This window comes from Corvus cornix, chromosome 13 (genome assembly GCF_000738735.6).
Source record: "Corvus cornix cornix isolate S_Up_H32 chromosome 13, ASM73873v5, whole genome shotgun sequence".
NCBI lineage: Eukaryota > Metazoa > Chordata > Aves > Passeriformes > Corvidae > Corvus > Corvus cornix.
In genome coordinates this window covers 2,413,037-2,425,249 of record NC_046343.1, presented here as the reverse complement: position 1 = coordinate 2,425,249, position 12,213 = coordinate 2,413,037, and the positions used below count along the sequence as shown (strand labels likewise).

The 12,213-nt window shown below is 55.4% G+C and overlaps 1 protein-coding gene across 4 annotated transcripts in view; it reads right to left on the bottom strand.

Moving 5' to 3' along the window:
• Positions 1–12,213, bottom strand: part of SH3PXD2B (SH3 and PX domains 2B) — a 60,815-nt gene that overhangs the window by 4,744 nt on the left and 43,858 nt on the right. For 2 of the 4 annotated variants that reach the window (XM_039559627.1, XM_039559629.1), the window contains 7 exons: positions 11,903–11,938; positions 6,579–6,713; positions 5,117–5,221; positions 3,033–3,150; positions 1,739–1,965; positions 811–860; positions 537–662 (listed from right to left, as the gene is read on the bottom strand). In XM_039559627.1, the coding sequence (XP_039415561.1) occupies positions 537–662; positions 811–860; positions 1,739–1,965; positions 3,033–3,150; positions 5,117–5,221; positions 6,579–6,713; positions 11,903–11,938 (797 nt within the window). The remainder of the gene's footprint in view (positions 1–536; positions 663–810; positions 861–1,738; positions 1,966–3,032; positions 3,151–5,116; positions 5,222–6,578; positions 6,714–11,902; positions 11,939–12,213) is intronic. The other 2 variants (XM_039559628.1, XM_039559630.1) reach the window with 2 other exon arrangements.

The following is a 12,213-nucleotide window of genomic DNA, read 5'->3' as shown; positions in this document are numbered from 1 at the left end:
GCCCAGCCCCTCTGCAGCTCCACGACCGGGGCTGGGGCCTGGGAGGGGCCGACTGGGGCAGCCCTGAAGGAAAAATCCCCCCAGAGAGGCAGAAATCACATCCGCACACGGAGAAAGCAAAATCACATCTGCAGGAGGGGTTCTGCCAGCAATGAGGGTGTGCCAGGAATTTTGGAAGGGCTTTTAACTTTACACCTGGCCTAGCTAAGGGGAAAAACTCCCATCTCTAACCCCATCCGTGGTGTGGGTTTATTTTCCGTTTGCTCAAACAGAGCACTCACACTTGGGGGACAGAAGGCCACCAAGAACTGTGTGGGGACAAAGTCTCTTGAGCTCCTACAGGTTTTTATCCCACTCTCAGAGCCTGGAATGTTAACAGAGACAAAAGCACGGCTCATTGGCACCCAGAACACCAACGGGAGCAGATCTCCCTTGCCTGGAAGGGGAGCTCCTGCCTGAAACAGGTGCCAGGACAATGGGAGCCAGGAGCACTGCCCTGAAGTGAAGATGTGTGAAGGGGAAGGTGACAGCCTCACCTCTACTTTCATTCCTGCCTGGAAGCTGATGCCATCAGGGATGGTGGTCTGGAAGTCAGCGATGGTGTAATATTCCTCTTCCACTTGAGGGGGGACAGGAGGCTTCGGCAGGTTCAAACCACGGGGCTGTGACAGGAGAACAGAAAGCCCATCAGTGTTTGTACAGCAGCTGTGACACCACATCCAGGCACGGGGATGAGGCCCCAGCCTTGGAGCAGAGCTCCTCTCCCACCCCCTGTGCCATTGCTGCCCTCCTGCACCAGCTGGCACTTACTATGGTGAGGTCTCGGCGAGGAGGTGGCCTCTGCCTCATCTTTGGTGACTCTGTGGAGGAAGAATTGCAGATGTTGATGAGTTTCTCGCTTTTGAACACGTGTTCAGGAAAGACAAGTGACAGACAAAACAGAAAGGCCAGGACCAAATCTGCCCCAGGGGAAAGGAACCCGAAGGAGGAGCTCCTCAGCCCAGAACCCATCAGCCCAGAACGCGGAGTCACCCAGGCCACCCAGGTTTCAAGGGTATCCCAGCTGTCAGGTTCTCCTGGGAAATGCAGCTGAGGTGACCACGTGAAACTGCTTCTGCATTGCAGGGCTGACCCAGAGGACCTGGCCTGCAGAGGGGTTAAGATCAGAGAATCACAGAATCATGGAATGGCCTGGGTTTGAAGGGACCTTAAAGCTCATCCCATTCCTCTCCCTGCCATGGGCAGGGACACCTTCCACTATCCCAGGTGGCTCCAAGCCCCGTCCAACCCGGCCTTGGACACTTCCAGGGATCCAGGGGCAGCCACAGCTTCTCTGGGCACCCTGTGCCAGGGCCTGCCCACCCTCACAGGGAAGGATTTCTTCCCAAAATCCCATCTAAACCTGCTCTGTCAGTTTGAAGCCATTCCCCCTTGTCCTGTAAAAAGTCCCTCTCCATCTTTCTGGCAGGCTCCCTTCAGGTGTCCCAGTTTTTGAGAGGAGACCATCTCCAGCTGACCCTGCAGCCTGGCAGGGGATGCCCACCCCATCTGCTGACCCTCAGCAGGTCGCTGGGCAGCGCTGTCCCTGTGCCCCCAGTGTGTGTGCCACGGCCCCCCCAGACCCCGCTGCAGGACCCACAGGCCCTGCAAGTCTCTGTCAGCTCAGAGCCTCTTATTTTGCTCAAAACCTGTGGGGAAGGCTGTGTTTGGAGCCCTCCTGATCCCGCCCGGCACTTACTGCGGCGGATGTCGGCGTTGGGCGGGGGCCGGCTCTCGAACCTCCCGTCCCTCTGGCCCCCCGGCCCGTCCCTGTCCCTGCTGGCCAGGACCTGCTGCCGGGAGACGCCGTCCAGATCCAGGGCACTCGAGTGAGCTGAGGAGCCCGAGCCCAGCTTCTGTGGGAACACATCTCCATTCCCCTTCCTGAGGTAGGAGGCAGGGGCCCAGCCCTCCTGGCCCTGGTACCTGTGGGGGCAAGGACGGCAGTGTCACTGCACAGAGCCCCTGTGCCACGAGCCCAGAGCTCAGCACACACCTTGGCTGAAGGCACTGCCAGTTCTGGGCAACAGGAGCTTGCCAGGCTCTCCATGGCACCAGGAGAGCTCCCTCATGACTAATGCTCCCACACAAGCTGGCCCCAGCCAGGGCCAGGGGCTGGGAATGCTGTGAAGCCCAGTTTTCACCTCAGCAATGGCACCAGTTCAGGAACGAAGCGCTCTGGCAGGGGAAGCAGAGGGAAAAACCAGAGGGCTGCTGCTGGGATTGATGTACCTGGTCTTTGGAGAAAGCACAAGCCCTCTCCCTGCTGGCAGCCTGGATCCCTTCCCTGCTCTAAATCGGTTTAGGAGAGAAACCAGCCCCGTGAGCTGATTGAAAAACCACATCCACAGTGCCCCTGCCATGCCAGAGACTCTCCCCGCTGGCTGGGCCGCAGCCACCTCGTTCAGATGGCACCAACTACTGAGCTTGTAATTGCCTTCAGGGCTCCTGTGGCAGCTCTCCTCTGCTGAAAACGTCAGTGGATGTGTTTCTGGGCTGTGCTGCTGCCAAGAGCACAGGTTCAGTGTGAGGTTAAGAAAATTGCAGTGTGTGCTCCCACCCTGAGTTTGCTCGACCACAGAGAAGAGAAAATGAGCTTCCAGCAGAAAACAACCCTCAGCTCAGGATGGGCTGGAGCCTTTGGCTCAGCACGCCCTGCACACACCCCAAGCTGGCCATTCCCTGCAGGAGCCTCCCACCAGAGCCAGGGGATCCAGCCTGCCCTGGCACACTCGTGGGTTTTCCCCTCAGCAGGATGGGAATGCTCTCACATTGCCCACTAAAGCTCTCACACCTTGGCACTGCTGGATGGCACAGCCACCTCCCAGCACAGGAAATCAGGGCATTTCAAAGGTTTTCAACCAAAGCTGTGCTTGAGCATCAGATTTGTCAGGATGGAGAGAAATGAGTTCTGGTACTCCGCCCTCCCCAGCTCACAGACTTGCCTTGGGACTGAACACCCCACAGCCCAGCTGCAGTGCCTGGGACAGTACCTGATTTTCCACCAGCCCTCCAGGTTCTTCTGGATCACCACCACCACAGCCCCTTTGTCCAGGTTCATTTCATCCTGGTCTCTGGCAGTGTAGGGGTAAATAACCGTGTACTTCTCCTCTGTTGGAAAGAAAGCGCAGTTTCACCGAGGAACTGTTCCCAGGAAGCCTGGCCTCAGCTGAAAAATGGCTATGAAGTGCTCTATATAAATGATAATTCTTGTAATTTCGGTGCAAACACACAGAGATACACAACCATTCAAAGGGAAATGACAGTGAAATGTATTTCAAATCAAACTTGGCTGCGTTTGGAAATGTTAACTTTGGAGAGTGACTCTGGCCCAAGAAGTTCCCTAAAAAACAGGTTCTCCTCTCCCTTAGGACTTAGAGACTTTTCACAGCTCATCACAGAAGCTCTTCCATGCATCCATTTCAGCTCAGATTTCTTTCTCAGAGCCTTTAAGAGGAACTGTCCTCTCTAAGGGGAGTGTAATCCCACAGGCATGAGGGGGCAACCCCATGCACACAGAAGTGCCCTCAAACTGCTCCAGAGCAGCAGATTCTTCACCATTCCTCCAGAGCTGCAGGAACTTCACCATTCAACCCCCAGGACATCAGTCAAAGCCATGTGGGGAGCCTGGAGAAGAGCCTGACATCCTGGCCACCAGAGCAAAGGATGTTAAGCAGGGATATGGATGTTCTTCCCTTCAGGAGTAAGGAGAAACATCCTAAAAGCCATGCAGACATGTCAGACAATGGGTCCATCCATCCTCCCCTCTCCCTCACCTTGTCCTGTCCTCTCTGGAAGAAACACAGGGAAAGCGTTGCCTGTGCTTCCAGCAGTGCCACAATAGGGTGAAGGCCATTTGGGGTAAAATCTGCCTGCAAAATCCACCCCTCTGGCCATCCCTATATCCCCACCATGCGGGTTTCCTGGATTTGTCTTCTGGAAGGGCCTGATTTCCCACCCCTTCATGCAGAAGAATCCAAGCAGAGAATGTCCTGTCACATCCAGCAGGACCAAAGTGGCTCTTCTCTCCTGACGCCACCTTGAGGCACCAACCCCAGGGCTCATGGTTATTCCAGGAACTAAGGCAGCAGTTCCAAGAATTCTGGAGTAATCCTCATCCTCTAACAATATGTGTGTTGGGGAAAAGCAGAAACTGCAGCTTCTGAGCCCGAAACAAAACGTGAGAAGGAACAGCTGAGAGAAGAGAGGGATGAGGGGCCTTGTGGAAGGCTGAGGAGCAGGGGTGGCACGCACTGAGGGCTGACACATGCACAGCCAACCAACATGCACAACACAGGGGCAGCCAAGAAAGTCTCTGTGTGGTCCACCTTGACCCCATCTGCTGGTGTACAAGTCCCCAAGAGTCCGGCGGCGGCCAAGGTGCCTGGGCAGAGACCAGTATCTCCATGGCACTGGGAACAGCATGGCAGGGAAGCAGGAGAAGGACAAGAGAGGACGTCAGGAGGCAGCACTTCAGGTCCAGGAGGAGACAGGGCTGCCACAGAGTGGTGGTACAGAGACTCTGCTCACCTGGAGCCCTCCCCAGTCTGAGCCCCCCTCCACCTCCAGCTGCCCAGAGGAGGGGCTGAGCCAGCTCCTGCTCTGCTCTGAGCACACAGAGTCACTGGGATGTGTTACCCAGGGGCATTCTGGATTTGCTCCCAGCACAGGCTGGAACCGTGCTATTCCTGCACTGTGGGCTCTTTGTTCTGCACATGTTGAGGTCACGTGCATTGGCTGAGGACCTGGGCTTTGCTCCTCCTCCAGGTCAGGTAAAACAGCTCCCTGGGACTAAAGGAGGCACTGGGGTGAGCACTCCTTGGGTTTCAGCGCCTCTGTGGGGAGCAGAGAGGCCAGTGGATGCACCACCAGTATCCAGCTGCCCCAGTCCTGCTGCAGCACTGGGCAGGCAGGACCATTCCTGGGGTTTTGTTCCTTTTCCCAGGTTTTGTTCCTGGGTTTGTCCTCCCCCAGGCTCGTGCCCTGCCCCGTTCAGGGAGGGTGAGGCAGTGCTTCCAGCAGCTCTGTGCACTTCAGCAAGGGGAAGCTGGGGCAGATGCCTCCAGCAGCTTCGTACCTTCATCAGGCTGCATTGAGAACTCCTCCTGGACTCCATCCTGGGCCTCCAGGCAGGTCGCTGGCACCCAGCCTTGCTCCTCCAACGTGCTCACAAACCACCAGCCTGAGGAGAAAACAGCAGGAGGATCAGCCAAGGGCTCACACCAGCCAAAAACTCCCTCCCTCCCTCCAAACCATGAGCCTGAGGGGCTGTGACCCCTTTCTTGCATCTCCACGGGAAACTGGGGTGACCCCAAAACAACAGAGCCAAGCACGGGAGAACTGCAGCTGAGTGACGTCTACAATTCCCTCCCCAGGAAAAGCAGGAGAGGCTCTGGGAGCTGAATGGCTCCAGCCACTGCAATTGCTTTTGGTTTTTTCTGCCCCTTCATGCTTCATTTTCCCCCAGTGTGGGTCAGCAAGCCTGGGCTAATTAGCAGAGATGAATACCCTGTGTGTGAATCGATAGCTGAGTCCTGCTGCGCTCGCCTTCTTTACATTTGTGGAAACAGCAATATTGAAAAGCTACGAGCAAATGCAGGATTTAAAACATCAGCTCTCCCACTGGAAGCCCAGCCAGCTCCAGAGAGCAATTCTGGACCCCCCCTGTGTGTCCAGTCAAAACCAACCCGTGCTGCTCGCTGCTAAAAGCACAATTTGTGTCTTTAGGGGGGGAAAATAAAGACTGAGCATTACCCTCAGTGAGTCATTGAGAAAGACAACTAGATTGTCGGGGAGGGAATCAGCTACCTGCATGGGAGTGAAAACCAGCGCTGACCTTTGATGAATAAATGATTTTCCACAGCTTTTGAGCTGGCTGTGCTAATCGTTTCATTTGCTTCAGGGTTGCTTTTATTTCTCTCGTTCTCAAACAGAGCTGCTGGTGCAGCTGATCCTCTGGGGACCAGCTCTCCAGAATGCTAAAATCTGTTTTCATGGTTTATCTTTAACTGCCCCCAACAAGCAATTTCTGTAAGCTTCAGGGAATAAATTCTCCACAAGTTGGGCCCACGGCGTGGCTCGGTCCCTTTGCAGAGGTTAAGAGCAAGTTTAAGTTTTGAAGCAAGCGAAGAGCTCAGCTGCCTGCCCACAGGAATTGTGAATGGACAAAGGGGGCTTTCATGGGCACCACCAGAGCATCCCCCTCTGTCACTGAAACCAGCCTGCCAAGCCCAGGGATGGCTTTTGTCCTCAGGACACATCAGCCAAGTTTTTCAGCACGAAGAAGCACAAAGTAGAGACTGAAGAAGGTGGACGGCGCCTGGCGCTCAGCACGGGGGGGATCAGCCCTTAGAGCCAGCCCTGAAGCCTCATCCACACTCACACAGACCAAAGCTGCTTCCTCCACATCCCACCTCAGCTCACCATCCCCGTGGGGTACCTGGGGGCTGTTTTGCTTAAGGAAAACACTGAAACACAGGACTGCTCCTCCTGCCCCTGCTCCAGCCCCGGAGCCCTCTGCCAAGCCCAGCTCCCTGTACCTGATTCGTTCTTCTCAATGATATCCACCACCTGGCCCACGCACAGGCTGATCTCCGAGCTCTCCTGCTTCTGGTAGTCGGCCACCACGACATACTGCTCCAGCACCAGGGGCTCAGCCGAGGCACCGTCAGCTCCTGCACAGGGGGGACAAGAACCGACCCGTGTGCCAGGTCAGCACAGCCCCCAGGGCACGGCCACCGCCACCGAGCAGCTCCAGGACACCCCGGGGACCCCAGCGTGAGAGGGGTGAGCCAGAGATTTGGGCAGAGTGAGGGGGAGAGAGATCAAACCAGCAGCCAGGTGAGATGGGGACAGCCAGGTGAGACCTTCCGCTGCTGCCCACCAGAGCCACCCAAGCGACCTCACCACCAGCAGCACAGGAGCTCACAGCAGCCTGGACCTGCTTTGGGTTTAGGGGGCTCTCCTGTGCACATCAGCTGCCCCAAGGCACGGACCAGCCCAAAACACACGGCCTGCAGCGGGTTCTGCTGGGCTGAGGAGCCCCAGCACCCCGGCAGGAGGTGTTTTAGGACAGGGCAGCATCCCCCGTCCTCATGGCCCCGCTGTGTTCAGCCCCCTCGCTTTGCTCTGCTCCCTGCCCGGCTCCTCCTGCTGCACATCCATTTAGTGGCAAAAATGGGAAAAAAACCAGCCCGAGGAGGAGCAGAGGGGGCAGGACACAGCGGGAACAAAGCGTTCTTGTGGGCAGAAAGAGAAGAGCCGGCGGATCGCCGGGAGCTGCGGGATCGCCGGGAAACGGAGCTGGACCGGCGGCAGGTGGCACTGCGGGATAAGGCGGGACAACCACGGGATAACCGGGACACCGGGAGCACTGCGGGGTAACCGGGACACCCAGGACCACTGCCAGCCCCTGCTGTCACTGGAGGGGAGAGAGGCCAGCCTCCTTTTTAAGCTCCCAGCCACATGTGTCCCTCTTCCTTTCCCTTGTATCCTCCAAAACCCCGCGGGCGTGTGCCCCGGTGGACTCTCCCTCTTTATTCGAATAAAGTTGCAGGACTCCTCTGTCTCCTTTTTGGACATAAACCTCTGGCGTTTGTGGATTTTCCTGACACTGAGCTCTGGCTTCCAACCCAACACTCAGCCTTGAAGCGTCCCAGCCTGTCAAGGAAGACACTGTTCCATTATTCCAGTCTCCCCTGCTGTGGTAAGGTTTAATTAATACTTGAAAAGTGCTCTGGAAGTAGGGGAGTGTTAATTACTACAGCACAAGTGATATGGAAGAATCACACACCTGATTACAGGTGTTGAGTTCACAGGGCCTGTGCTTTACCCTGAGTCTCAAGTTTTGGCAGGGCAGAAATCACATCTGGGCCAGGCACAGCAGAAACACAGGACAATCCCCTCCCAGTCTCCAAGGGGTGTGAAATTCCATGGAGAGAGGTGGTTCCTTGGGACAATTAGGTGAAATGCAGCAGGGAAATTCAGACTGTGACCAAGAATGAGTTTCCATGGCAAGTGCACCTGCACCAGGTGCTGCCCCATCACATCAGAGCTCTCAGCCTCTCAAAAGGTCTTTCCTATGGGAGAACCCATTCCAGGGCATAGGAAACCTAAGGTGCCATTCTCACCCCAAAAGGGTGATGAGTAGACATGGACAAGGTCTTCAGGATTCCCAGGATGTTCTGCTGCCTCTTGGAGAAGTTCTGTGCATGAGGTCACAACCTCTCCAGCTGGTTCTGAGAAAGTCAGACCATAAGGTCTGCAGGATGGTGTTATTCCAAGGAAAAGGAAGGAAATTGTCTGTGTTCAGCTGCTATAAACAGCACTCTGCAAAGCTCCAGGTGAGCTGGCCAAGGGCAGAGGATCTGTTCCTGCTCATGAAAGCTTCCTCCACACCAAAACCCAGAGGTGGGGCAGCAGACAGAGTTAAAAATAGCCCCCCAAAGTGAATGGTGGATGCTGGCACTATCTGTTCTACCAGCTCAATTAAAGGTTTGTGCTTCAAGCGAGCTGAGGATCTACCCAGCCCCTGAGAGAAGAATAACTACTCTAGGAAGGGATAAACACTCCCCTTTCTGCCTCCCTCGCTGTAATTACACCCCTGGCTCTGAGGCTATTTGTAGTCTCAGCAGCCAATTCTGGATCCTCCAATGTGCCCATTACACTGGCAAGAGAAACCGTAAACTGAGCTTGGAGGAAGAAGGAGGCGTTAATTTCGGGAGCATCTTCACCTGGCATAATCGTCCTCAACCACAAAAACACAGCCTGGAGTGAGCAGCAGCATCCTGTGCACGGCCAGACTCGGGCTCCTCCGAAATAGCAACAGTGGAAAGCTTCCCAGGGAGATGGGAGACAGCAGAAAGCTCTGCAGCTGGGGAGAGAGGAGGAATTCATCCCACAGGAGAGGGGGTTTGCTCAGGCAGGAGCACAGACTGTGCAGGCTCAGCACTCCCCAGCTGTGACAATGACACAAACGTGGCCTAGAAAAGGGGAGTCCCTCGAGTCAAGGGACCACTGAGGGCCTTGGGCTGGGCTTGCAGAACTGATGCTCACCCTGGATGCAGGAGAGACACTCAGCACATCCCAGAACCAACCCCAGGGCTTCTTGTTTGCCCATTCACCCAGAGGTTGAGATGTACAAAACCCGCAGGGAACCTTACAGATATGGGGCTGCTTGGGAGGTTTCCAGCCTTTCCAGCTTCAGCTTTGCAAGTGCCAAAGGAGAGGAACTTCTAACAGAGCTTGGACATTGGTGCTGCCAGAGGGAAACGAAGAGCTCAGCCCTGAATTAGGGGCACAGGTATTTGGGTTTGCAGCCTGTTGTACACTTCAGCCTTTGCCTAATGCATCTCCCAAAAATGTCATTCTTTGGATAAATTTCCTTCCCCCTCTGCTTGTGTGGATTGAATCCAGAGCTCTCAGGACAGCCCCTCTTCTTCCAGACCTGAGGAGTTTGTGATGATCAGTACTGCAAGAGGGCCCTTCCTCCTGCTCTCACGTGAGACGGGCACTGAACGCTGTGCTGAATTCCTTGCAAACCCTCTCATCTCTCCGGGGATTCTTGCAGAATTTGGAAAACAATCACATGGAAATACCATTCACCAGTGCAGTTTCAGAAAGCTCCCCTTCTGGCTGCTGTGTTTTCACTGCCTCCCCTCAGACCAAACGCTGTGGTTTGGGGTCTCTCTGCCCTTGCAAGGACATCCCACAGCACAGCAAAAGGGACGTGGGCACACAAGAAAGCAGCAAAAACCCAACTGGCAGAGGGGCATTTGAGGTCTCTGCCAGCCTCCTCGGGCAGCTCCACCCAAATATAAACTCTGGAGGAGTTTCAGGTTTGCCTGCACGAACCCATGGCTCTCCATCTGTGCTTTCTGTGGAACTGTGAGAGGCAGGGAGAGCAGAAACGCTCAGAACAGTCTCGGGCACTGATGGGATGACTACTTTTAGACAAACCCAAATCAGTGGCCAAGGCAGAGCCCCAAAGTCTGGGGAATAATCCACCCCCTGCAAGCTGCAGGCTGTGCAGAGCCCACGCCTCAGGCTCAGGCAGGTGGGATTACAAATGCTGGTAAAAAAAGCTAAGCAAAGACAGCAGATTGTATTTCCAGTGCTCACACACACCGGGCCCTCCTCAAAACTCCAAATGTCATCTGAGTCTCGTGGTCACCACAGGAGCAGCACTTTAACCCACTCTGCATCCCAGTGTTTGCTCAGATCCCATTTCCAAACCGGGCTTGCTGCTGCCAGGAACTCAGAGCTCTTTCCAACACTCTCCTCAAGAGCAGTTCACCCCCTCTCTGGCAACTGGGAAATAGCTTACTGTGGAAAATCCTCGTGATTTTTGTTTGCTAGCAGCTGCTGGATGACCCCTCCTCAGGGACATCCTGGATTGAAGGAGTATTTTCTGTGCCTTGCTGCACATTTGCTGCCTCCAAGCAGGCCTGGCTTGAAGACCCAATGAACCATCAGGGATTTCCTCAAGGTATAGGAGGAGTTGGGGTGGCAGCAGCTGAACCAAACCCTGATTCTGCTGCCAGGAAATGCAAGACAGCGAGAGGAGTCTCTGAACACGTCTGGCACGAGGCATCAGCCCTGTGTCACATTACTGACAGCAAACACCTTTCCCTGCTGGCTGCTCCCAGGGGCAGAACAGCACATCCTGCCTTGCCTTGGATGTTATCCAAACTCTTCCTTCCCAATGGAGAACTCCTGCTTCTCCAACAGGCAGTGCCCTTAGATTGAATTTCGCCCTCACTGCACTGAGTTATGCAGCAGAAGTTTTCTTCCTCTTCTTCTCAACCCTAGAGAAGCCTTCCCTTCTCCTGTCCCCAGCACTTCAGAACAGAGCCAGGCTGTGCTTGCAAATGGCTCATGAGAGCTTTAAAATGACCATCCCAGTGTCCTGCTTGGGCAGAGAGCAGTCAGAGATTGAGGAGAAAACGCTGTCCAAAGGTTTTAACCATTTAAAACCCCACGAGTCCCTCAGGAGAGCACTCAGCCCATGACAACAGATAAAACCAGGAGCCACCAACAACATCAGAGCTTCCCATCTGCAGCCTACAGCCAGGCTCAGTGAAGACACTGGGACACCATCAGCTCCTGAGGGAGGGATGAGCTGCAGCTCCAGGGGAACAGAAAGTGGAATCAGGTCTTTGGGTCTGCCCTGTGCCTCTCCTCTCTCCTGCAGGAGGAACCCTCTCACCTACAAGTGGGTTTGCTCACACAGGTGATGGCAGTGCCAACTCTCTGGCCAAAATCCTTTCCACCACCAATTTCAGCAGAATCTCCACGCAGCCAAAGCTCAGACCTTCCTTCCCAAACAACCTCACACCGTTTTCATACCTTCTGCAGCACCAGGAGCTGAAAGATGCCTCCCTAACCCACAGATCAAAGGCTCTTCCACTCCTCTCTCCTGCTCTTTCTGGGAAGCTCAAATAACCCTAAACCACACCAACAAGGGGGTCTTTCAGGGACGTCCCCTCTCTTGAGGAGCAAGGGCAGAGCATCCCAGACCCAACCACCTTCCCCAAGGCACCCAGCTGGTGCCACGGTGAGGGAGAAGGTCCTGGCTGCACCAGGAGACTTTCAGCCCCACGCTGCCCCCAGGCAGCTCAGACATTCCTCTGGTCTCCCGAAATTTTACATCCCCACCCATGCAGACCTTCAGCAGGACTTGGGGCACCAGGAGTCAAGCCCCAGCCCCTGTGCCACCTCCCCGTGTCCACCAGCCACCACAGAAAGCTGCAGGGGACGTGACAGCTTCTGGCAAGGGTGACAAGCTTCCTGCCCCCCAACCAGCTGAGCAGGTGTCCCCCCAGAGAAAGGCAAAGCAGAGCAAGGCAGGAGCAGCTGTTAGTACCTCTCTGCAGGAAAGAGGCCGTTCTCTGGATAATCCCTGATGGAGGAACAAAAGGATGGGAGACAAGGCATGAGGCAGGGAGGGGATGGACTGGGGTGTCCAGCAGTGGGTACAACACCTCAAGGGGTGGAGGGGGAGGCCAGGGCAGTGCTGAGAGCTTTGGGCATCTGACCCACCTTGGGGAGCGCCACGGAGGTTCAGGGGATACGGGATGGGGGCTTGGAGGCTGCAGTGAAATCCCAGTGGATGGAGGGGGCTCACTGTGCTGGGGAGCCCCACGGGGCAGCAGAGCAGGGGTTGGGTTGCCATGG